Source organism: Rattus norvegicus, chromosome 16 (assembly GCF_021556685.1).
Source record: "Rattus norvegicus strain SHRSP/BbbUtx chromosome 16, alternate assembly SHRSP_T2T, whole genome shotgun sequence".
Lineage (NCBI taxonomy): Eukaryota > Metazoa > Chordata > Mammalia > Rodentia > Muridae > Rattus > Rattus norvegicus.
Window position 1 is genome coordinate 60,050,192 of NC_141549.1, and position 24,521 is coordinate 60,074,712.

Genomic DNA, 24,521 nt, shown 5'->3' on the forward strand with positions numbered 1-24,521 from the left:
AACAAACACACATTTGCTGAATTAATTTTATTTTCCTATAGTTACAGGTGTTTTTAAAGTATTTACATAACTTTCTTAAGTGTAGGTTTTAAATCATAGTATATTGCCCCCACCCTCTCCAGAAATTGTAGGTTAAGAAAAGAAAAATAACATTCAAAGACAAACTAAACTTTCATTTTATTTAATATTTTTAGTTGAAATCTCTCATAGACATTTTATACAGTTTTATACTTTACTCTTTTATATACTATGGACATATCTTTATGCCAATTAGCCTTAATTTTGATATTAATGCCTATAAAGTGGCTGTTTATAACAGCACCTTTGAAAGTCAGCTGTTTACATATTTAAAATACTAAGGACGCAAAAGATGTTTGTACTGGATTCATCAATGTTATTTATTAATGTAAAAATGAAAAATTAAAACATAAGCATACAGAGCCGTACACTGGTTCTCTTGCCAAGAGAGAGGGCATCACTCATCGCACAGCCTTCAGAAAACTCTGAGACCTCTGAGAGAATGAGACTGAGTAAAACAGTTGGCGTCTCACAATCAGGACAATTAATTTCCTAGGTCCTAGAAATCAGCAGCATGCTACCACCTGCTGTTTGCTCAGCCATATCTATTGAGTCTGAATCTGGATACATACACACTAACACACTTAGTTCATTTTATTTGTACTACTATGTTATCTATGGTATGCAGTTTTACAATTATTTGATCCATTTCCCCAATGACTATACTGGTTCTAATTTTTGTCTTCCATTCATTGATCTACATGAACAACATAACAGGTATGAACATTTAAACATAGCAGATATAAATAGGATCTCAAACATACATTGTAAATTTCATCAGCCATTACCAAATCCTTTCTTTTTTTTTTTTTTTTTTTTTTTTTTCCGGAGCTGGGGACAGAACCCAGGGCCTTGCGCTTCCTAGGTAAGCGCTCTACCACTGAGCTAAATCCCCAGCCCCACCAAATCCTTTCCCAATGGGAAGACATCTATATTTTCAATTGGTTCCTTCATGCCCTTGCTCATTACTGACACTCACATTTCTGGAAGCTAGCCATCTGATAGGTGTGAAATCACTGCCTTAATTTGCATGTCTTTGATTATTAGTGAGATAAACCTCTACTAACCACTCTAGCTATGCCTGTCCATTTGTTTTCTATTGAGACGATTATCTTTTTCATACAAACTTAAACCAATTCTAGATGACTATACAATCGTCTTTAAAGTTGTTTTTGGATAATAAATTTTCCCAAAACATTTTCCCATGTGTCAAGTATCTTTTAGTGGTGGTTAGTGAAAGTTTAAGTAATTTAGTAAAAATTGCTAGTAATTTCCTTTGAGCTTTGCTTCATGTGCCTTGTCTAAAAAGATCCTGTCCTGTGGTTTCAATTTTTGCTTTTTACCATTTCAAATTTTAATCATAAATAAAAACACAATATTAAAAACAAAAACAAAAAAACCAAAATCCAACTTACACTGAGAACTTGGGATTCTTTGCTCTCCAGGTAACAAGTTTACTTTATTATGACACCCTTTAAACATTTATTTTTTTAAATTGGGGCATCATGGACTTCTTTTAGAGTTGGACAAAGCTTTTGACATTTACTCTGTCAACAATAATCACATATATTTTTCAAAACGATGACTTTCTTTGGTGGGGTACAAGTACCAATTCCTTTCCTAAGGGAGTGAACCTCCCTTTTGAGTAGGAGACTCTCCTTACTTGTACGTTTGGGTCTACCCTATTCCACACATGGAAAGCATGATCCTCAGACCTCATCTTTCTGCTAAGCTGTACCTATGGGCAGAGTTTACTCTTTTCTTTGAAATTCTAAGGACTTGAGACTTGGGTATATAGAATGATCTTTTTATTACATTTTGAAGCCAACAGAGAAGGTACTATTTAGCAATTCTTTGAATTTTTTTTTCAGAGCTGGGGACCGAACCCAGGGCCTTGCGCTTCTTAGGCAAGCGCTCTACCACTGAGCTAAATCCCCAACCCAATTCTCTGAATTTTTAAGACAAGCATTTCTGGGTGTCACCTGCACCAATGGCATTTTGGTTGCAAGGACTGAGAAGCTCAACTGCTTCCAGTGTACTCTTTTCTCCTGCACAAGGAAACACCTGTTATACTTTACAATGGTCCAAAATGAACGACATCTTCAGTTCTGGACCCAACTTATGTTTCTGTGGTTTGAGGTATACTCCTGAGAAATTAATCAGGGTAAAAAATACAACTAAAGGCAAAGACAAAAATGGTACATCTCCAGTTCTATTTCCCAGTTCCCAAGAACTTATTTCTCTCTGCTATTTCTGAGTGAGAAGGATCACCTCTTTTGGTAATAACAACCACTGATACTTTAGTGTTTACCAGTGTTTATAATTACAACCAACAGTTCAGTAGATTATAAATGTACTTATATACCTCTAACAGCATTTCATATATAATAGGTTATTTAAACATAATCGTCATATATGTTAATCAATCACTAGTAAACAATGAACAATACTGGTATCTATGCTGTCATGAATACTGTATTTTTACAAATTTGAAATGGTTTTCTACAGTACATAATTATAGGGCTATATTAGGATGTGTTTATTCTTCTAAGCCTATGAAATACTTTTCTATGAAGAGTAAAGTTATTAACCATGATGCTTGGAAGAACAAAAATGAACACAAATCCATCTGTAATTAGCTTTTATATATGATGGTAGGATCTGAGGATTAGTTTAATTTGCCTCCATACAGAAAACATACTATTCTTACACATAATTGGGGCATCAGTCTGTTCTCTACTGATTTACAGATCTTCCCTAAAATGTCTAGATCTGTTTCTGGACTATTCTATTACCTGTTGTTCTTTTATCTCTAACTAGTTAAACAATCCTTGTAATAATCTAATGTTATTTTAACTATCAATTTACTATTAATCTTTATCACTCTTCTAATAATATGACTTTCTTGCTCTCATGTCTATAACCTCTTTATTTCCTTTTCAAAACCATTCTAAATATTTTAGTGTTCTTACCCAAATGTTGTAAAAAGTAAAAAATAAAATCTGTTTTGTTCAGATTATAAAAGACTAATATTAACACTAATGTGTAGATAAATTTGGAGATAAGTATCACGAAGAGTTTAGTACCCATGAACATGATACTATATATCCACTCCTTTGCTTGAAAGACAATTACAAAATGTTGTACATACTCTATGAAGTATATGTGGTGGTCCCCATAGACTCATGTTTGAGTATTTGAGATCCAGTTGGTGGTTATTGGGGAAGACAGGAGGTGTGGTCATGCTGGAGGAAGTATGTCGCTGGGAACCAGTTTCAAGGTTTCCTAAGCTGTGTGTTACTCTGAGTTTTCTGCCTCCTTTTAGATCAAGATATGCTCTCTGTTGTTCCTGATGCCAGGCCTCTGGAACCATAAGCTCAATTAAACACTTTCTTTCATAAGTTGTCTTGTTCATGGTACTTTGTTACTGTAACAGAAAAGTAACTAAGACAGAAGTTGGTACCAGAGTGGGCTGTTACTGTCCTACCCATGGTTTTGGGGTTTGGGACTAGAAAAGTGGTTGAATAAGCAGGTCTCAATGGACCATCCTAGTAGAAACCTAGAGGACAGTCCTGAGAGCCCCATGGACCATGGAGGTCCAGCTAAAGAAACTTCTAAGGCAAGTAAGTGAACTAGGGGTCATTTTTGTGATATTTTGAAACAGAATTGCTGCTTTCTGTTCTTGTCCTAAGAATTCTCCTGAGGCTAAATTAAAAAGCAATGGACTGATCTTTATTATTATTATTATTATTATTATTATTATTATTATTATTATTGTTGTCATTATTATTATTATTTTGCAGATGAGACTTCATGACAACTTAATATTGATTCTGTCACATGGTTATTTGTAATTACTATTATGTAGGTCTACAATGAAAAACCACAAGTGGGGCAAAAGAAATAAGAAATGTAGAGTTGGAAGAGAAGAATAATATCAGGAAATTTAATGTTCAAGTCAAGGCTTGTGCTGAAAGAGATAACTGAGGAGAGGCCTGACCTAAAAAAAATAAGGAGAGTGGTGACTTAAAGGGAAGGAAGGTCTCAACTTGCAAAGGGAGAACACCTAAAAAACATTCCCCTCTTTAAATGCAGCAGCAGGGAAATGCTGCTGCAATGTGACTCGAGGGCTCCATCCCAGTGGGCAACTAAGCCTGGCAGCCCCAGCCATGTGCTTCTGGCTTTCAAGTCATGAGGGATACAACAGTACAGGGCTATGCCATCTTGCATTAAGGAGGAGAACGGCTGAGGCCAGGCACTTTGTGACAGTGTCGTCCCAGCATCAAGGCCCTGAGAGGTCATTATGTGAAGCTTAGAAACCAAAGATGTTAAATGTGCTGGAGCCATGGGCTATCTTCCAAGGAGAGCTGACAACATGGAATGGAACCAGCCAAAGGAAAAGTTTGGTGCAGGCTGCAAAGCTGGAAAGGCAGAGCCATTTCAGCCCTCTGATACCAAACACAAAGCTACAGGATCTGCAGGTTGCCCCTCTGGGCTTCAGTTTTGCCAATTCCTTCACTATGCTACAATGCCTCCCTTATGGAATGATAATGTATATTCTGTATGTCGGAATGATGTGATTTGCTTTTGATTTTACAGGTGGTTAATAATGAAGAGACTGCCTTGAGTCTCAGAAGAGATATTAGACTTTGGTCTTTAAAATGGTGTTGAGAGTGAAGGAGCACGAAGACTTCTAAGGTTGGACTAAATTGATTTTGCTTTATGATATGGCCACCAGAGGTCATGGGGGCCAGGGAATGGAACATAGTGGTCTAATGAGAATGGCCCTCAGAGCATCATGTTTCAATATTTGGTTTCTGGTTCATGGCTCTTTCGGGAGCATAAGAAGGTATGTCCTTGGGGGCTGGGAGAGAAGTCTCAGTGGTTAAGAGAACTAGCTGCTCTTCCAGAGGTCCTGAGTTCAATTCCCAGCAATCACATGGTGGCTCACAACCATCTCTAATGGGATCTGATGCCTTTTTAGGGTGTGTCTGAAAGATAGCAACAGTGTACTCATATACATTAAATAAATAAATAAATCTTAAAAAAACAAGGCGTAGCCTTGCTGGAGGAAGTATATCACAGGTCATGGACTTTGAGTTAGCTCTTTGCTTCCTACTTTGGGATCAAGATGAGAGGGCTCTCGGCCCTTTCTGCTGCATTCCTTTGCTCTACGACGATCTATGTGCTAATGGTTGCTATCCACAACCATAAGCCCAAATGAAATAATTTCTCTCCTAAGTTGCCTTGGTCACTGGGTTTTGTCACAGAAACAAAAAGTAACTGAGATGCTATACTTGTGAGTACCTGATAGAGCTTGTTGCTATTGTGCAACACCTTGATACAGTTTTCTAATTTTGCCAGCATTAATGTACACTTGTTATCAACGTTAGTAACTTTGATTCATTTATTTTATATATAGCTTGCAAAACTCTTATTAGATATCAACTTTTTAAAGTGTATACTTGTCACTATTTCAGTCCACTCTCCACCCTCTGCCATCATCCCCTCATTCTTGACACAGTCTATTTTATGGCCATAATGCAGTAGAAGAATCTGGCTTCTCTGGAGACAGGTCTTTCAGAGACATCACTAATTTCATCATATGAGATCTTTCTTGAGGAAAGGCCAAGTGGAAACAGAGTGAGAAGGTGGCCACAGAAAAGGAGAAAAGCCAGAAGAAACCAACCTGTGAATGCCCTGACCTTACATTTTTTGTTTGTTCAATTGAATGACAATAATACTGTTTCAGCCCCTAGGCTGTGGCCTTTATCAAGACAATCTAGAATTCCCAGCTAATGAGATATACAGCCCTCTAGCAGTTGACACCATGTACCTTGTCTTTACAGTTGTGTTTCTGAGGTTTCACAAGTAAGCATGCATTTGCCATTAGAGGCTTCTAAGAAAAGAAATTAAAGATAGCAAAGTTAGGACCAGACAGTATGTTAGAAGCCACTTTGTGGTTCGCCCTGACAGTCCTTTCCATCTCTCCAAGAAGTGATTATTGCCTGAATATTATGCAAATTTATCCCTTAGTTTTGCCAACTGTGGTTGAACCCTTAAATATTTTGGTCTTATTTCCCCTTAAGTCTACTATCCATGTGCTTTATTGTAACCAAGAACTTAGCCTATGAACTTCTGATCCTCTTTTTTATGTAACTGAATTCTATAGGAAATTAACCAGTTATAAAATATATCAAGTTTGACTTTACGAGGTACTGTGAATGTACTGATGTAGAAGTTAAGCTCAGGCATGGGACTGTGGGGTATAGAGTCTATATATCTTCACTGTGGTGGATAATGCTAACTGTTTTGAACTACGGGATACTGATTTACACTCCCACATGACGGTTACCACTAATCTTTATCGTTACTAGCCCAAGGAACTGTCCATCTTCTTCATTTTCTACATTATGAAGATTCAAAACACCACCATTATATGACTTTTATTTATAAAAACCACACACATATAAAAACAGATAATTATATAGAATCAGATAACGTGCATGTGTGCTTACACATGTGTGTATCATGTGTGGTGTACATGCATATGTTATATACCAAGAGCTTTAACTTACCTGTTTAGAAAGTGACTTCCACGTTTTAGCAACTAAAATAAATATAAAATAATTAGATAATATTGTATGTAATGTATATCTATATTTAGTAACCATATATAACCATAACTCAAAATTAAGCTTTTATGTTCAAAGGCAAAGGGTTTTTTGACCCTCAATATTTGAATCTAAAATATACTCTTTTCATGTTATCTACTTGCTTCTAATACAGTAACTTTATAATCAATGAAGTCAGTCTCATGGGAATTTTTTTCCCCATAACCAGATTATGGTTGGGCCCTTCTGAACTCATAAGGTAAGCTAAGCTACAATTATTTATGGGACTTAAGGACAAATAATGATACTTATAAAACATTCACCTGGAATCAAATGCATTGGTTTTTCAGAAAATAATTCATAGGTGAGATCTGTCCAGGATAAAAATGACAGAGGCAAAGAGATGTAGACATAGTAAGAGCACTGGACAAATTAAAGGAAGTTCTTATCCAGTTTGGATTCTTCCTTCTACACTTGGTCTTGGGAGCAAAAGTGTGGCAGATGAATAAAATGCCATTTTCTTTATTATGTTGGCATCTCAGTTTAATCAGGAGAGTGCTGGGACAGCTGCACGGCCAACTAGGCTGTTTCTCTTGTTCATGTCCTACCACTGCAAATGATAAGAAGTGTTTCCAAGTTGGTAGCAGTTAAGTTCTACGCGTATTGTTGCATTAGGAAAACTTGATGAACTATCAATAATTGTTTCTACAAAGCAATTCTGTATAATTAATAATATATTGAATTTAAAATTACAAGGAACACACTGCGATGCAACTCTTTTTAAGGTAATATATTAACTCATCTTGAGGTCAAAGGTTAGGAAATAATTTTGTAAAATTTGGAAAACAATTTTTCTTTTCTGTTACATAATAAAATCTTTCTTTACTCAAGTAATCAAGCAGTAAAATTACAGGAATTTTGCATGTAACCTTAATTATGATACTATACACATAATTTTGCTCTGCCTCTTTTGAATGAACAATGAAGTGACAGTTCTGAACAAGTATTAAAAAACCCCTAAGAAGTACAAATCCATGGACATATTCTTAAGCAATGCTCAGAAACTATTTATTCAGCAAGGAAGTTAGAGTTACTCTTGAGTCTGTGGTTTTAAGATTTCCACAGTAGATTATTCACAAAAGACATATTCATTCTGCAGGAAATGTACCATGTTCAATATTATTAGCTGTTAAAGAAATAAAAACTTAAGAGCCGTTAAGGTAAGTCTTCAAAGGGTGTGCTAATTTTCTAAATTTCTTATTTCATATGAAATCACTGAGTGTTTAAAGTAACAGGTGGAAAGGCATTAAATCTATTAGAGATATTTTATTTCTCAGGTTGTAGACGCATGTTTATCATATCTGTAATAATTTTGTATATGAAATATTTTAATAGTGCATTTCTAAAATCTAAATTAAAATGATTTTTGATGTATTGGAAAATAACTACATATTTTAATCCTAGAAGAAAATTTACTTTTCAGATTTTATTTTAAAGAGAAAAATAAGGTAGTTTTTAGTTTCTAAAAATTAAAACCAACAATCTGGTATATTTTACAATTAACATTTATTTGAATTAAAATTATTGAGAAAATCCTTAAATGAATTTTCCTATTGACTATTATAAAAACCCTGATTATGAATGCAAATGGTGAAAGTGATGACACCCCAAAGCTGGCTCTGTGCTGCTATACACAATTTTACTCACAAGAAGTTCTTCATGAAGTTAGTATTATTTTCATATTAATAAAATTACAATACTTAAAAATAAATAATAGAGAACCCACCAAGCCAATTAAATCAAAGACTATAATTCTTATCTTAGCCTGATAATTACTATTTAAAAGAGATCTATTTAATTTTCAGCCATTTCTGCCCTATATTTTTTCACAGTGGCACGGTACATGCACTATTCCTCTCTAGAATGTGTGTTCTTTCTCAGTGCCTTCCTGCCAGTCAAAAATCACCTTCTACTTTTAAAGTTGATTTCGGGTTAAAATCCCATATGATCAAGTGTCTACCTCAAATTCCATCCAGCTGCATTTCCTTTCCCTGTCAGAGAAAGCCTTCATTTCTTCATTTATTTCTCTACTCTGCCATCTAGTATTTTATTAGTCACTTACCTGAAATGTCGGTTTTACAAATTATCAGCAGCCTTCATCTTACTAAGTCTGGACTATACTCTGTCCTCACCATCTTGGCACTGTCCCACTCACTAGAGCAGCCCAGTCATCCACTTCTGGCTTTCATGACTCTGTACCGTCTTGGTATATTTCTTGAGTTTCTAGATAGTAGTACCTTTGAGGTTTATTCTTTTCTAGCATTTGTACAGTTTTCTTTTTAATGAATAAGGGTTCTTCAAGAATTGGCTCCTGGTCATCTAAAATAGGACACTGTTTCTCTGATTCAATATGTATAGCATTAACTATTAATCATGTACAGAGAAATCCCAAATATGTATGTGCAGACCTCTGGTCTTCACTGTGAAGAATTCAAAGCATCAAAAATCAATTCATTTAGGTTTGGAATGAAACTTTGTAAGCTCAGGGTTTTCCTCCTGTTTCTCCTTGTTCCTGAAATGACAACTCTGAGATGTAACTATTTATGAATAAATCCTTAGGCGATAAGCTTTGGTTCGTTCCCACTGGCTCATAACTCAATTATCCCATTTAAGCTAGTCTACGTCTGCCATAAGGCTAGTTGCCTCTCAGTTTCATGTGTCTGTCTTCCTCAGAGTCAGGGCTAAGTCCCCAGCTCTAGTCTAACTCCCAGACTTCCAATTCTCTACCGGAAGTCCCACCCATCACTTCCTGCCATTGGCTTTTTATTGACAGGTGATGCTTCCACAGAGTACACAAGAGATTCTCTCTACAAAACTCAGCAGAAAGGCACTGGCTCACCATATTCAAAGCCCTGGGCCCAATGCCCAGCACTGCGTGGGAAAGAAAGCATTAAAAGCTAGCCTGTACGCTTTTGCCAAAGTAATGAAAACTTTAAAGTTTGGTTTTGCTATGGAGGAAAATGGCTATAAATTTATGAGAAATTTTAAAAAATGAGAGTCAAACAATTTATTTGATACACTAATTTTTAATGAATCATCTTTCAGTGAACTGAAAGTAGGCAATTCCAACTTTTATATATTCAATGCATCTTAATACATCACTCTAAGATTTAGTGCTTCTTTTTCTCCTCAACCTTATTGTTACAAGCTATCCATCCAGTTAATCCAATCCAAACCCTTTCTTTTTTTTTTTTTTTTTTGGTTGTTTTTTTCGGAGCTGGGGAACGAACCCAGGGCCTTGCGCTTCCTAGGTAAGCGCTCTACTACTGAGCTAAATCCCCAGCCCCCCAAACCCTTTCATAAGACAGAATCTTTTACTACCATCTTGGAGAGTTTGAAAGCCTGAATGTCACTAATAAGTTGTGACAAAGCCAAAGAGAATACCCAAGGTCAGAAGACACAATGAAAGTAGCCTTCCCTTTCCCAACAACCTGTGTCTGTGAGGTGCACTTTCTTTATACACGTTACTGAGAAGCATATATTAAAACAGGTTGGATGTAAAACTATACCCAAGAATCTCATGGCTCTTTAAAAAGTCAGGTATAAAACATTTCCAAGAAATGTTCAACTATCCCAGTGCTTGAAAACCACTCCTTTAATATGAGAAAACGTGGGGAAGGACCAGTCCATCTTTACACTTCAGGAGCTATGCAAATGCACATGATAAAAATGCCCAACTCTTGAGCAAGGCTAACAGCAGTGCTGGTCCTCTGAATTATTGTATTAATTTCTGATATAAGAAATAATATGTAGAATGTTAGTATCTTATAAAAATATCTAAAGTAAGGTGGTGTTCAACATATGAGAGAGTGACTCAAAAATTCTACAATGTTAGACATAATAAAGATTTTAAAGAAATATCATTCTTCTGCGGCTGGTGAGATGGCTTGGCAGTTAAGAGCATTGCGTGCTCTTCCAGAAGACTCCAGTTCAATTCCTAGCACCTGCATGGCAGCTCACAATTGTCTGTGACTCCAGTTCTAGGAGATCTTACATGCTCACACCAATGCATATTTTAAAAAAAAAAGATAAAAAGAAATATCAGTTGCAAACACAGACAAGGCAATGAATTTTCAAGTGTCACATTACTTTTGTAATATATTCTAAAATATATACACTGTTTCATAATTTTACAAAGTAGAGATTTTTCTCTTTAAACTGCATTTCTATTGTCATCTATTTAACTTGGCCAGAACTGCTTAGTAGCCATCACTCTACCACCATCTTTGAAAGTTCTTGAAAATTATTATGATACTGAAGATAAATTATGCAGATAATTTTAAATTTTTACTTACATTTGGGCTCATCTGTTGTAACAGCCAGAATAAAATCATATGGAGTCATGAATAACTGTCCTTCACATTCTATAGATGCAAATAAACGAAACCGTCTCTCTCGAGATGTAGCATAGAGGTCCAAGTCTTCAGTAACGGCTCTGCCAGTAGCAACCTATGGTTGAGGAAGAAGGAAAATATAAATTGGGAGAAGCACTACAATCTTTAAGAAGGCAGTTCCTCAGAAAATTGTAAATAGTTCTACCTGAACACCCAGCTATACCACTCCTGGGCACATACCCAAAGGTGCTCCAACATATATCAAGGACACGTGCTCTACTATGTTCATAGCAGCCTTATTTATAATAACCTGAAGCTGGAAAGAACCCACATGTCCCTCAACCAAAGTATGGCCACAGAAAATGGATACACAATGGAATACTACTCAGCTATTAAAAATGACTACCTCACGAACTTTGCAGGCAAATAGATGGAACTAGAAAAAAACCTGAGTGAGGTAAGCCAGAGTGCAAAGGACATGCATGGTATGTATTCACTGATAAGTGGATATTAGCCCAAAAGCTTAGAATACCCATTATATAACTCAAAGACATATGAAGCTTAACAAGAAGGAAGGCCATAGTGTGGATGCTTCAAACCTACTTAGAAGGGAAACGAAATAATCACAGGAGGCAGAGAGAGGGAGCAACCAGAGTGGGAGAGGGGAAGGGAAGAAAATGGGGGGGGCACGTATGGGAAGAGACAGGAGAGAAGTTCAGAGGGCCAGGAGAACAAATATAAATAAGTATAATGAGTGGTGTCTTGGGGAACCACTAGAAAGTCCCAGATACTAGAGATGCGAGAGGATCCCAGGATGTAATGGGGATGACATTAGCCAAAATACCCAACAGCAGGGATGGCCATTTTTACTATGTTAATTCTACTGATCCACGTGCATGGGCAATCTTTCCATCTTCTGATACTTTCTTCAAAGACTTGAAGTTCTTGTCACATAGGTCGTCCTTCATTTGGTTAGAGAGTTACCCAAGATACTTTATATTATTTGTGGCTATTGTGAAGGGTGTTGTTTCCCTGTTTGTTTATCCGGCCACCACTTCACTGAAGGTGTTCATCAGCTGTAGAAGTTCCCTGGTAGAATTTATGAGGTCACATGTATACTATCATATCACCTGCAAAGAGCAATACTTTGGCTCTTTCCTTTCCCATTTGAATCCTGTTTCCTTTAGTTATTACTGCTTTAGCTACAACTTCAAGCACTATGTTGAAAAGATATAGAGAGTGGACAGCCTTGTCTTGTCCCTGATTTTAGTGAAATTGCTTTGAGTTTCTCCTCATTTAATTTGACGTTGGCCATTGGCTTGCTATAGAAACAACAAACCTGGTTTCATTGAGGCTCCCTGAGACTACAGTAACAGTACCTGGAGCCTGCATAGACCATACCTGGGCCCTCTGTGTATGATACAGCTGTGTAGCTTGGTATTTTCATGGGACTCATAACGGAGGGAGTGGGGGCTGTTCCTGATGCTTTTAGTGCCTCTGGGACCCTTGTCCTTCTACTGGGTTGCCTCATCCAATTTTAGTATAAGGGGAGGTGCCTCATCTTATTGCAACATAATATGATATGTTTGATTGATATTCCTGTAAGATCTGCCCTCTTCCGAAGGGAAACAGAGGGGCAGCAGATGGGGAAGAAAGAAGTGGGGGAGGTAGATGAAAGAGGTGTGGGGTGGAGGAAGGAGGGGAAGCTTTGGTAGGGATGTAATATATGAGAGAATAAATTAAAAATAAGAAAAAAGAAAAAGAAAAAAATCATCTCCTTTTCCAATGACTGTAGAGGAATTTACATCCAGCAACATGGCTGCTCTGGCAAGGGATCAAATACAAAGACCTTCCAGGTTTCTGTGATCTGGCTGGAATGTAGACACACCCTTTGTACACACCATTAATCAAATCAAACAATGTAGGTAAGGTTAGGTGGTAGAAGGAAGCAGTCAGGTTTGAAAGTGATGTCTAATTGAGAGGTAGTTTTTACACAGTTTAACAGAGACAGGTGGCAGAGAACAAGCTAGACACAGTTAGTTGAAGACAGACAAGTCAGAAAACAGGAGCCAGACTAGAAGAGACTGCCAAAGTTAGTATGAGGCCAAACTGAACAATTCAGTAGAAAGCTGAGAGAAGCCAGATTGAGTCAGTCAAACTGGAAAGGAGATTGAACCTGGAACAGCTGAGTAAAACCAGGTAACCAGAGTTCAGAAAGAAGGTTGCGTTTATTCAGCAGCAAGCCTCTGAGATGACAATTACATTGGAGGAGAATAGTTAATGTTAGAAATGACAACTGCAATCTCCCATACTCATGAATTGGCAGGATTAAGACTGTAAAACCAGCCATCTTGCCAAAAACAATCTATAGATTCAATGTAATCCCCCTCAAAATTTCCAACTCAATTCTTCATAGTTAGAAAGAGCATTTTGCGAGTTCAATTGGAGTAACAAAAAACCAAGGATACCTAAAACTATCCTCAAGAATAAAAGAACTACTGGGGGAAATCACTATCTCTGACTTCAAGCAGTATTACAGGGCAGTAGGGATAAAAACTGCATGGTATTGGTACAGAGACAGGAAGGTAAATCAATGGAATAGAATTGAAGATCCAGAAATGAATCCACACACCTATGGTCACTTGATCTTTGACAAAGGAGTTAAAACCATCCAGTGGAAAAAAGATAGCATTTTCAACAAATGGTGTTGGTTCAACTGGTGGTCAGCAGGTAGAAGAATGAAAATCGATCCTTTCTTATCTTCTCGTACAAAGCTTAAGTCCGAATGGATCAAGGAACTCTACATAAAACAGATACACTCAAACTACCAGGAGAAAAAGTAGGGAAGAATCTCAAACACATGGGCACTGGAGAAAATTTCCTGAACAGAACACCAATGGCTTATGCTCTAAGATCAAGAAACAACAAATGAGATCTCATAAAACTGCAAAGCTTCTGTAAGGCAAAGGGCACTATCAATAGGAGAAAATAGTAACCAACAGATTGGGAAAGATCTTTACTTTTAGACTTCAGAGAATCATAATCCTATAAAAATGGGGTACAGAGCTAAACAAAGAATTTTCAGCTGAGGAATATCAAATGTCTGAAGTACCTAAAGAAGTGTTCAGCATCCTTAGTCATCAGGGAAATGAAAACAAAACAGCCCTGAGATTCTATCTCACACCAGTCAGAATGGCTAAGATCAAAGACTCAGGTGACAGGAGATGCTGGCGAGGATATGGAGAAAGAGAAACATTCCTCCATTGTTGGTGGGATTGCAAGCTGGTAGAACCACTCTGGAAATCAGAGTGGCAGTTCAGAAAATTGGACATAGTACGACCTAAGGACCCAGCTATACCACTCCTGGGCATACACCCAAAAGATGCTCCAACATAAAAGGACACATGCTCCACTATGTTCATAGAAGCCTTATTCTTAATTGCTATAAGCTGGAAAGAGCCCTTCAACAGAGGAATGGATTCAGAAAATGTGGTACATCTACACAATGGAGCTATCAAAAACAATGACTTCATGAAATTCATAGGCAAATGGATGGAACTGGAAAATATCCTGAGTGAGGTAACCCAATCACAGAAAAACACACATGGTATGCACTCACTTATAATTGGATATTAGCCCAAAAGCTCCAATTATCCAAGATACAACCCACAGACCACATGAAGCTCAAGAAAAAGGACAACCAAAGTGTGGATACTTCAGTTCTTCTTAAAAGGGGAACAAAAATATCCATAGAAAGAGATAATAGAGACAAATTTTGGAGCAGAGACTGAAGGAATGGGCATTCAGAGCCTGCCCCACCTGGGGATCCAGCCCATATACATACAGCCGCCAAAACTAGACAGTAGTGATGAAGCCAAGAAGTGCATGCTGACAGGAGCCTGATATAGCCATCTCCTGGGAGGCTTAGCCAGAGCATGACAAATACAGAGGCGAATGCTAGCAGCCAATCAGTGAACTGAGAATGAGGTCTCTATTGGAAGAGTTAGAGAAAGGATTGGAGGAGCTGAAGGGTTTGCAACCCCATAAGAACAACAATACCAACCAACCAGAGCTCTCAGGGACTAAACCACACTACTCAAACAGTACACATGGACAGACCCATGGCTCCAGCTGCATATGGAGCAGAGGATGGCCTTGTTGGGTACCAATGGGAGGAGAAGCCCTTCGTCCTGCCAAGGCTGGATGCCCCCATTGTAGAGGAATGTCAGGACAGGGAGGTGAGAAGGAGTGTGTTTGGGGAGGGGAACGCCCTTATGGAAGCAGGCAGAGGGGGATAGGCGGCTTATGGATGGGAAACCGGGAAAGGGAATAACATTTAAAATGTAAATAAAAAAATCCTATATAAAAAGAATCTGTCATGTTCACTTCATACTTTCTACTCATTAAAAAAAGTGGAGAATTTGAGACTGAGGAGATGGCACAGCAGATAAGAATACAAATACAGGTCTTATAGAAATGAAGACCCGATTTCAAATGCCACCTTCTATATAAAAGCTGCGTGTGGGTCTGTGGGCTCCTATAACTCCAGAGCTGGGGGCAGGGCGATTACTGAGGCTTAATAGCCATGCAACTAACTTCAGGTTTGTGAGAGACCTTTTGTCAAGGAAATAAAATAGAGTTATCAGGACGCCCTGTTGATGGCATCTCCTCGACATGTGCGTGCGCGCACGCGGGCGCGCGCACACACACACACACACACACACACACACACACACACACACAAAGAGAAGAGAAAGTGAGAGAGTAGGGAGTAAAGCTTAAGTCCAAGTGGATCAAGGACCTCCACATCAAACCAGATAAACTCAAACTAATAGAAGAAAACGTGGGGAAGCATCTGAAACACATGGGCACTGGAGAAAATTTCCTGAACAAAACACTAATAGCTTATGCTCTAAGATCAAGAATTGACAAATGGGATCTCATAAAACTGCAAAGCTTCTGTAAGGCAAAGGACACTGTGGTTAGGACAAAACGGCAACCAACAGATTGGGAAAAGATCTTTACCAATCCTACAACAGATAGAGGCCTTATATCCAAAATATACAAAGAACTCACAAAGTTAGACTGCAGGGAGACAAATAACCCTATTAAAAATGGGGTTCAGAGCTAAACAAAGAATTCACAGCTGAGGAATGCCGAATGGCTGAGAAACACCTAAGGAAATGTTCAACATCTTTAGTCATAAGGGAAATGCAAATCAAAACAACCCTGAGATTTCACCTCACACCAGTGAGAATGGCTAATATGAAAAACTCAGGTGACAGCAAATGCTGGCGAGGATGTGGAGAAAGAGGAACACTCCTCCATTGTTGGTGGGATTGCAGACTGGTACAACCATTCTGGAAATCAGTCTGGAGGTTCCTCAGAAAATTGCATATAGGATCCAGCTATACCTCTCTTGGGCATATACCCAGAAGATGCCCCAACAAATAACAAAGACACATGCTCCACTATGTTCATAGCAGCCTTATTTATAATAGCCAGAAGCTGGAAAGAACCCAGATGCCCTTCAACAGAGGAATGGATACAGAAAATGTGGTACATCTACACAATGGAATACTACTCAGCTATCAAAAACAATGACTTCATGAAATTCATAGGCAAATGGAGGGAACTGGAAAATATCATCCTGGGTGAGATAACCCAATCACAGAAAAACACACATGGTATACACTCACTGATAAGTGGATATTAGACCAATGGCTCGAGTTTCATTTGCACAGAACACATGAAACTCAAGGATGACCAAAATGCGAATGCTTCACTCCCTCTTTAAAAGGGGAATAAGAATACCCTTGGGAGGGAATAGGGAGGCAAAGTTTAGAACAGAGGCAGAAGGAACACCCATTCAGAGCCTGCCCCACATGTGGCCCATACATATACAGCCACCAAACTAGATAAGATGGATGAAGCAAAGAAGTGCAGGCTGACAGGAACCGGATGTAGATCTCTCCTGAGAGACACAGCCAGAATACAGCAAATACAGAGGTGAATGCCACAGCAAACCCCTGAACTGAGAACGGGACCCCCGTTGAAGGAATCAGAGAAAGGACTGAAAGAGTCTGAAGGGGCTTGAGACCCCCATATGTACAACAATGCCAACTAACCAGAGCTTCCAGGGACTAAGCCACTACCCAAAGACTATACATGGACTGACCCTGGCCTCCAACCTCATAGGTAGCAATGAATAGCCTAGCAAGAGCACCAGTGGAAGGGGAAGCCGTTGGTCCTGCCAAGACTGAACCCCCAGTGAACATGATTGTTGGGGGGAGGGCGGTAATGGGGAGAGGATGGGGAGGGGAACACCCATTGAGAAGGGGAGGGGGAGGGGCTAGGGGGGATGTAGGCCTGGAAACCCGGAAAGGGAATAACATTCGAAATGTAAATAAGAAATACCCCAGTTAATAAAGATTAAAAAAAGTCCATAGACTACTTTTAGGTTACTGTGTGAATTATCTAAAACAGTTGTTCTCAATCTTCCTAATGCCATGAATCTTTAATACAGTTCCTCATGCTGTGGTGATTCCAACCATAAAATTGTTTCATTGCTACTGCATACGAATTCAAAATTTGTAACTGTAATTTTGCTACTGTTTTGAACTATATGTAAATATTTGATATGCAAGGTATCTGCACCTCAAAGGGGCTGCAGCCCATAGCTGGAGAACCATGGTTCTAAAGTCAAGCAGACATAACTAAGATTACCTTACGAAGTAGCAAAAAAATTTAAACTGTATTTTTAATTACTGTGCTTTCCAAAAAGAAACAGAAATAATATGTCAATGCAATTATCATCCTGGAATTTCCAGTGCAGAACTTTGCAAACACTATTTAGATGTTACTTATTACTGGAGTTTAACTAGGGCCTCCAGGGAACAGAGTACATCATTATCCTTCCTATGAATATAGAAAGCAAAGGTTTACTGCCAAGACAGTCTTCTGTTACTTCAGGTCAGCAGAGTAAAAATTTACTCTGTGGTAAGGCCTGGTTTTCCCAGGGAGGTAAGATTAAATGCCAGATAAGGGATTTACTACTAGACAATTAGAGAAATTAATGCCTACAAGCTGATAATACCATAAAAAGGTAATTGGAAGCAATTACTTAAACAGTGAACATTGCATTACCTTTTTTAGCAATCAAGAAACATAAAAGTGAGAATGAAGAATAGCAGGGAAAGTTAATATCATTTGTATTAACCAGATTATAGAGAGCAGACATTATTACTACTTTAAAATGCACTTGTTTTATTTAAATAAAATAATTTAAATTTTCAAATAAAAATGGATGCAATTATACATAGGAAGTTGAACATCTGGTAATAGGATCTATCTGATGCTGGCAACTGTACCAACTGTTTTATACAACATTAAAGAGCAAATAACTTTTTTTTACATTCCTAGTTAATCATTTGTTGGGCGAGAATCTTATGGGACATATTCTATTCAAGTAGCTGGAAAAGTTGTTCATGGTAGTACTTTCTCATATGGCTTGAGGCTTATTTAAGAGTCTGGGAAGATAAAAGACATAATACTTTCTTAGCTAGGTGGGTGGTCTAAAGGTTAAACATCAATTCCCAGTGTGGGAAAATCCCAAAGCACACGACGTAAATGTTTTGATGCTTAACAAACATATCTATATGGAAAAAGACAGCTGAAGACAAGCCTGCAGTATATTCCTGGCTGAGATCAGATGGAAATAAAGGTGTTAATAAACAACTGGCCATTTATGATGGTTTTATGTACATGGATGTTTTGTCTGCATGTAGTTAATACACCACTTACATGCCTGATGCCCAACATGCCTGAAGAGGGCATCAGATCCCCTGGAATAGGAGTTACAGATGGCTGTGAAAGGCCAAGTAGGTCCAAGAATCAACCCTTTCCTCTGAATGAGCAGCCACAGTTCCTCATTGACAAGCCACTGGTACAGCCCCAGGCTCTTAGTCTCTGTCCATAGTACTTTGTGGTAGATTATTCTTTACTGATCTGTCAAGTACCTTTCTTGATAAGCTATAAATTCGTATATAAATAGCTTATAAGATATAAGCTATTCTTAAGGTGGTGCGACAAGAACTACTGCTTAGAGCCTATCTCTTCTTGTCTGCTGAGTATCTTATTCCTTACAATCTAATCTCCCTTGCCCTTCAATTTCACGATTTTCTTTCTCTACTGCCTACTTCCCTCTGAGTATGGCCATTGTACTACTGCCTATCTTAGAGGCTTCTGTCTGAGCTCCCCAGTTAGTTAACCTCCTCCTCCTTTCTTCTACTTCTTTCCTATCTTTAACAGCAGCTACTGGAGAAAGGACTCCACATTCCCTGTCTCAGATTTCTTCTCCTTCTCCTTTGAACTTAAGCAGGCTCTACTCTCTTCCTCTACTAAATCTGTCTGTCAAGGTTGTTAATGACCTTCTTGTTGCCTGACCAAAGGTCAATTTTCATCCTACACTTTTTGACAGTTAGTAACTCCCTTGAAAAAATTCACTTCATCAAGTTCCTAAACAACATTCTTCTGATATTCTTCTGTCCTCGTAGGTCCTTTTTGATACTTTCTTTTATCTAAAAATATACTTATTTTTATTTGTATGATTGTTTTTTTGCATATGTTTGTTCACCATGTTTGTACTTAATTGAGGACCACAGTCCACGAACGGAGCCATGTGAGGAGAATTCTCAGCATTTGTGGCAAAAAACTCTTGAGTCTTGTGATGTCAGTTTCTTCAACGACACGGAAATTTTTAATTGAGTTAATCTTTTCAAATTATGTCTCTGTCTGTCTGTCTGTCTGTCTGTCTGTCTGTCTGTCTATCATATGTGTGGTGTGTTTGAGTGCCTGGCACACCTGTGGAAGTTAGAGGGCTACTTTTGGAAAATTGTTCTTGGAATATATTTTTGTGTCCAGGTATAGGGGATAGGAGTGATTTTACTTCTAGTTATTCATTATAGCTGGCTATTGTTATTGGTTTGTAAGCCTCAGTGGAGGCTTATGCTTGTCTGGCATGTGGAACTTGCCCTTGTAGTTATACACTTACTCATGTGATTCCTCAACCCTCATAGTAAAATCGTCTGATGCTTTCAATAAAGTTGGCCATTGCATGTGGCTTCAGCCACCCTCATGTATTGGCTCCATTCTCCAAGGTCCCACTGCACTAGGCAATGACACCAGTGGGATGTCAGTGGGACCAGAAGAGGGCATCATATCCCCTGAAACTGAAGTTATACACAGTTGTAAGCTAACATGTGGGTTCCAGGAATCAAATTCTGATTCTTTGCAGAAACAAAAAAAATGCTATTAAACAATGAGCCATTTTTCTAGCCCCTCCTTTAGGGTATTTTCCCTTTATATGGTGCCTAAGATCATCCCTTAATCTATCTTTCTTTTTTCCTTTCCTTTTCTTCTTTCTTTCTTTCTTTCTTTCTTTCTGTCTGTCTGTCTGTCTGTCTTTCTTTCTGAACCAACCAATTTATTGGTGGGTGACATGAAAAGAGCTGCGTCACTGTGTCACTCCACCATGGTGACCACATGGTGAAAGCCGTATTACTGGTGTCCCATCTTTAGTAAATCTTCTACTGCTTACATATTCCTTTTTATTGGGTATTTTATTTATTATATTTCAAATGGTATCCTCCTTCCTGACTTCCTTTCTGCAAACCCTCATTCCACCCCTAGTACACTTGCTTCTATGAGGATGCTCCCCCACATACTCCCCCACTCCCACCTCAATGCTCTGGCATTTCCCTACACTGGGGCATTGAGCCTTTAGAGAGCCAATAGCTTTTCTTCCCACTGATGCCAGATAAGGCCATCCTTTGCTACATATGCAGCTGCTGCCATGAGTCCCTTCATGTGTACTCTTTGGTTGGTGGTTTAGTCCCTGGGAGTTCTGAGGTGTCTGGTTGGTTGATATTGTTGTTCTTCCTATTGGATTGCAAACCTCTTTAGCTCCTTCAGTCCTTTACCAAACTCCTCCATTGGGGTCCCCATGATCAGTCCAATGGTTGGCTGTGAGCATCCACATCTATATTAGTAAGGATCTGGCAGAGTCTCTCAGGAAACATCCATATCAGGCTCCTGTCAGCAAGCACTTCTGTGTCTGGGTTTGGTGTCTGTATATGGGATGGATTCCCAGGTGGGGCAGTCCCTGGAAGGCCTTTCTTTCAGTCTCTGCTCCACTCTTTGTCCCTGTATTTCCTTTAGACAGGTGCAGTTCTCTGTTAAAAATTTGGAAATGAGTGAGTGGCCCCATTCCCCAACCACGGGCTTTGCCTAACCTCTGCATAGGATCTCTACAGGCTCTCCCTCAAATGTCCTTGTTGGGCATTTCAGCTAATCTCATCCTTTATCTATAGTTATTCCACATGATGATTTCAGTACATAGGCAGGAATTGTCAGTTACTTAGTTGCATGGGTTTACCCGTGCCTACAAGAATTTCTGTCTTCAGTCTCCCAAATGCCTGCTGACTGAATGAGTGCATGAGTGTAGTTGTAAAGCTTACTATAACTGTTAAACAATGATTCTTTTAATAATGAAAATATGTTTGTAAAAGTAGCAACAAGGCTAGGGTGTACTTTGGTGTAGAAGGCTTGGTAAGCAAAGATGAGGTCCTTAAATCTGATCCCCAGCACTGTGAAAAGAGAAATTCAACCAGTGAGTGCCAGTAATCTGTCATCTTCTTACAGTTTGGGTGTTAAATGTCTCCACATGAGGTTCATGTGTTTGAATCCTTGGTCCTCAACTGGTGACAGTTTGGGAAATTTATGGAACTGTTGAGACATGGGCTGTATAGGTAGAGAAAATACTTCATTGTGAACCCAGTCTGGTATCAGTATTCTGAGACTACAGAACCTCTGGAGGAGGGGCCAGCTGAAAGTGGATCACTCAGAATAGAAGGGTGTGTCTGTGGACCCTTAGGTGTGGCTCCATCTCCACAACCACTACAGGTTGTATGATCCTCATCTCCTTTTAGTTGCTCCTTGCCAGGCATTTGGTCACAGAAATGAGAAAGTCAACGATTACATATGTCTTATACTTTAGCTGACTTCAGAAAAACGTAAAAGCAGATGTAACATTTCAAACAAGTATCTTCCCTGGAATGGGAAATTTCCTCTTAATAACTTATCCTTAATTTTTAGACTCATATTACAAACTACATGACACAGGCTTTCATTATGTAGACCCTGCTGATATGGAATTTGATATATAGACAAAGCTGGCCTCAAATTTATAGAGAGTCTCCTGTCTCTGCCTCCCAAGTGGTGGGATTAAAGGTGTGGGTTAAGATCCTTGATTGTTATAAACTATTCAATTTGTGCTTAGCCAATCAACTGAAAGTTAAAGAAAAAATGTTCAACCTTCAAACCTCTAGAGTAGCAGTTCTCAACCTTCCTAATGCTGTGGGTCCTTTAACACACAAGAACTACTTGTGGTTTCTTTATGCTGTGGTAACCTCCAACCATAAAACTATTTTTGAAAATGTTGCCACTGTTATGAATTATAAATATCTACATTTTCCAATGGTCTCAGGCAACCTCTGTGAAAGGGTCATTAGACCCCCCCCCCAAAGGGGTTGTGGCACACAAGTTGAGAGCCACTGCTCTAGAATGACAAAAACCAAGAAAATGGATTCATTCTATATCAGGGAATACAAATGAGGGATCATATATGCATAAGACAGCAAAACCAATATAAACAAGTTTCTAATCACAATAAATAAAATGGTGATAAGATACATCATAAAAAAATAAAAAAAGGACCTCACAGGGCTAGTGGGACTGCTCAGTAGTACAGGGAATGCTCATTATGTACAAGATTCCCAGCATACTCAAATACAGAAAAAGAAGCGCTCATAGTGTGCTTTCCAAAATCCATAGAAGTATCCCTTAGAACTATCACAGTTAAACATTACTAGAAATATCTGAAAATACATGGAATTATAGAGGTTAGAGTAATTAAATGTGACTGTGAAAAACTCATAATAAACCATGAAATAATAGCTAATATCATTAACTATTAGTGAATTAAGTGAATTCAAAATAAAAGATTAAAAATTGTGATGTCAATAAATCTGCATTGAAATGGAAAAGACATATAAGATCCAGGGGAATCACCATCCCTGACCTCAAGCAGTATTACAGAGCAATAGTGAAAAAAAAAAACTATATGGTATTGGTACAGAGACAGGCAGGTAGACCAGTGGAATAGAATTGAAGAACCAGAAATGAACCCACACACCTATGGTCACTTGATTTTTGACAAAGGAGCCAAAACCATCCAATGGAAAAAGGACAGCATTTTCAGCAAATGGTGCTGGTTCAACTGGAGGTCAGCATGTAGAAGAATGCAGATCGAGAGAGGCAGACAAGCCTGGGAAACCAGAAGAGACTGCTCCCTGCACACACATCTCGGACGCCAGAGGAAAAAGCCAAAGACCATCTGGAACCCTGGTGCACTGAAGCTCCCGGAAGGGGCGGCACAGGTCTTCCTGGTTGCTGCCGCTGCAGAGAGCCCGTGGGCAGCACCCCACGAGCGAACTTGAGCCTCAGGACCACAGGTAAGACCAAATTTTCTGCTGCAAGAAAGCTGCCTGGTGAACTCAAGACACAGGCCCACAGGAACAGCTGAAGACCTGTAGAGAGGAAAAACTACACGCCCGAAAGCAGAACACTCTGTCCCCATAACTGACTGAAAGAGAGGAAAACAGGTCTACAGCACTCCTGACACACAGGCTTATAGGACAGTCTAGCCACTGTCAGAAATAGCAGAACAAAGTAACACTAGAGATAATCTGATGGCGAGAGGCAAGCGCAGGAACACAAGCAACAGAAACCAAGACTACATGGCATCATCGGAGCCCAATTCTCCCACCAAAGCAAACACGGAATATCCAAACACACGAGAAAAGCAAGATCTAGTGTCAAAATCATATTTGATCATGATGCTGGAGGACTTCAAGAAAGACATGAAGAACTCCCTTACAGAACAAGTAGAAGCCTACAGAGAGGAATCGCAAAAATGCCTGAAAGAATCGCAAAAATCCCTGAAAGAATTCCAGGAAAACATAAATAAACAAGTAGAAGCCCATAGAGAGGAGACACAAAAATCCCTGAAAGAATTCCAGGAAAACACAATCAAACAGTTGAAGGAATTAAAAATGGAAATAGAAGCAATCAAGAAAGAACACATGGAAACAACCCTGGATATAGAAAACCAAAAGAAGAGACAAGGAGCTGTAGATACAAGCTTCACCAACAGAATACAAGAGATGGAAGAGAGAATCTCAGGAGCAGAAGATTCCATAGAAATCATTGACTCAACTGTCAAAGATAATGTAAAGCGGAAAAAGCTACTGGTCCAAAACATACAGGAAATCCAGGACTCAATGAGAAGATCAAACCTAAGGATAATAGGTATAGA

General features: G+C 38.7%; 2 protein-coding genes across 5 annotated transcripts in view; one reads left to right on the forward strand and one right to left on the reverse strand.

Annotated features, from left to right (window-relative positions):
• The window catches only part of Erich1 (glutamate-rich 1), a gene marked incomplete at its 5' end in the record, with an annotated part of 52,793,804 nt that overhangs the window by 29,179,632 nt on the left and 23,589,651 nt on the right, over nucleotides 1–24,521 (forward strand).
• The window catches only part of Micu3 (mitochondrial calcium uptake 3), a 90,548-nt gene that overhangs the window by 45,594 nt on the left and 20,433 nt on the right, over nucleotides 1–24,521 (reverse strand). For 3 of the 5 annotated variants that reach the window (NM_001436586.1, NM_001436585.1, NM_001436584.1), the window contains exons 2-3: nucleotides 11,048–11,201; nucleotides 6,657–6,688 (exon numbers count right to left, since the gene is read on the reverse strand). In NM_001436586.1, the coding sequence (NP_001423515.1) occupies nucleotides 6,657–6,688; nucleotides 11,048–11,201 (186 nt within the window). The remainder of the gene's footprint in view (nucleotides 1–6,656; nucleotides 6,689–11,047; nucleotides 11,202–24,521) is intronic. The other 2 variants (XM_087588814.1, XM_087588813.1) reach the window with 1 other exon arrangement.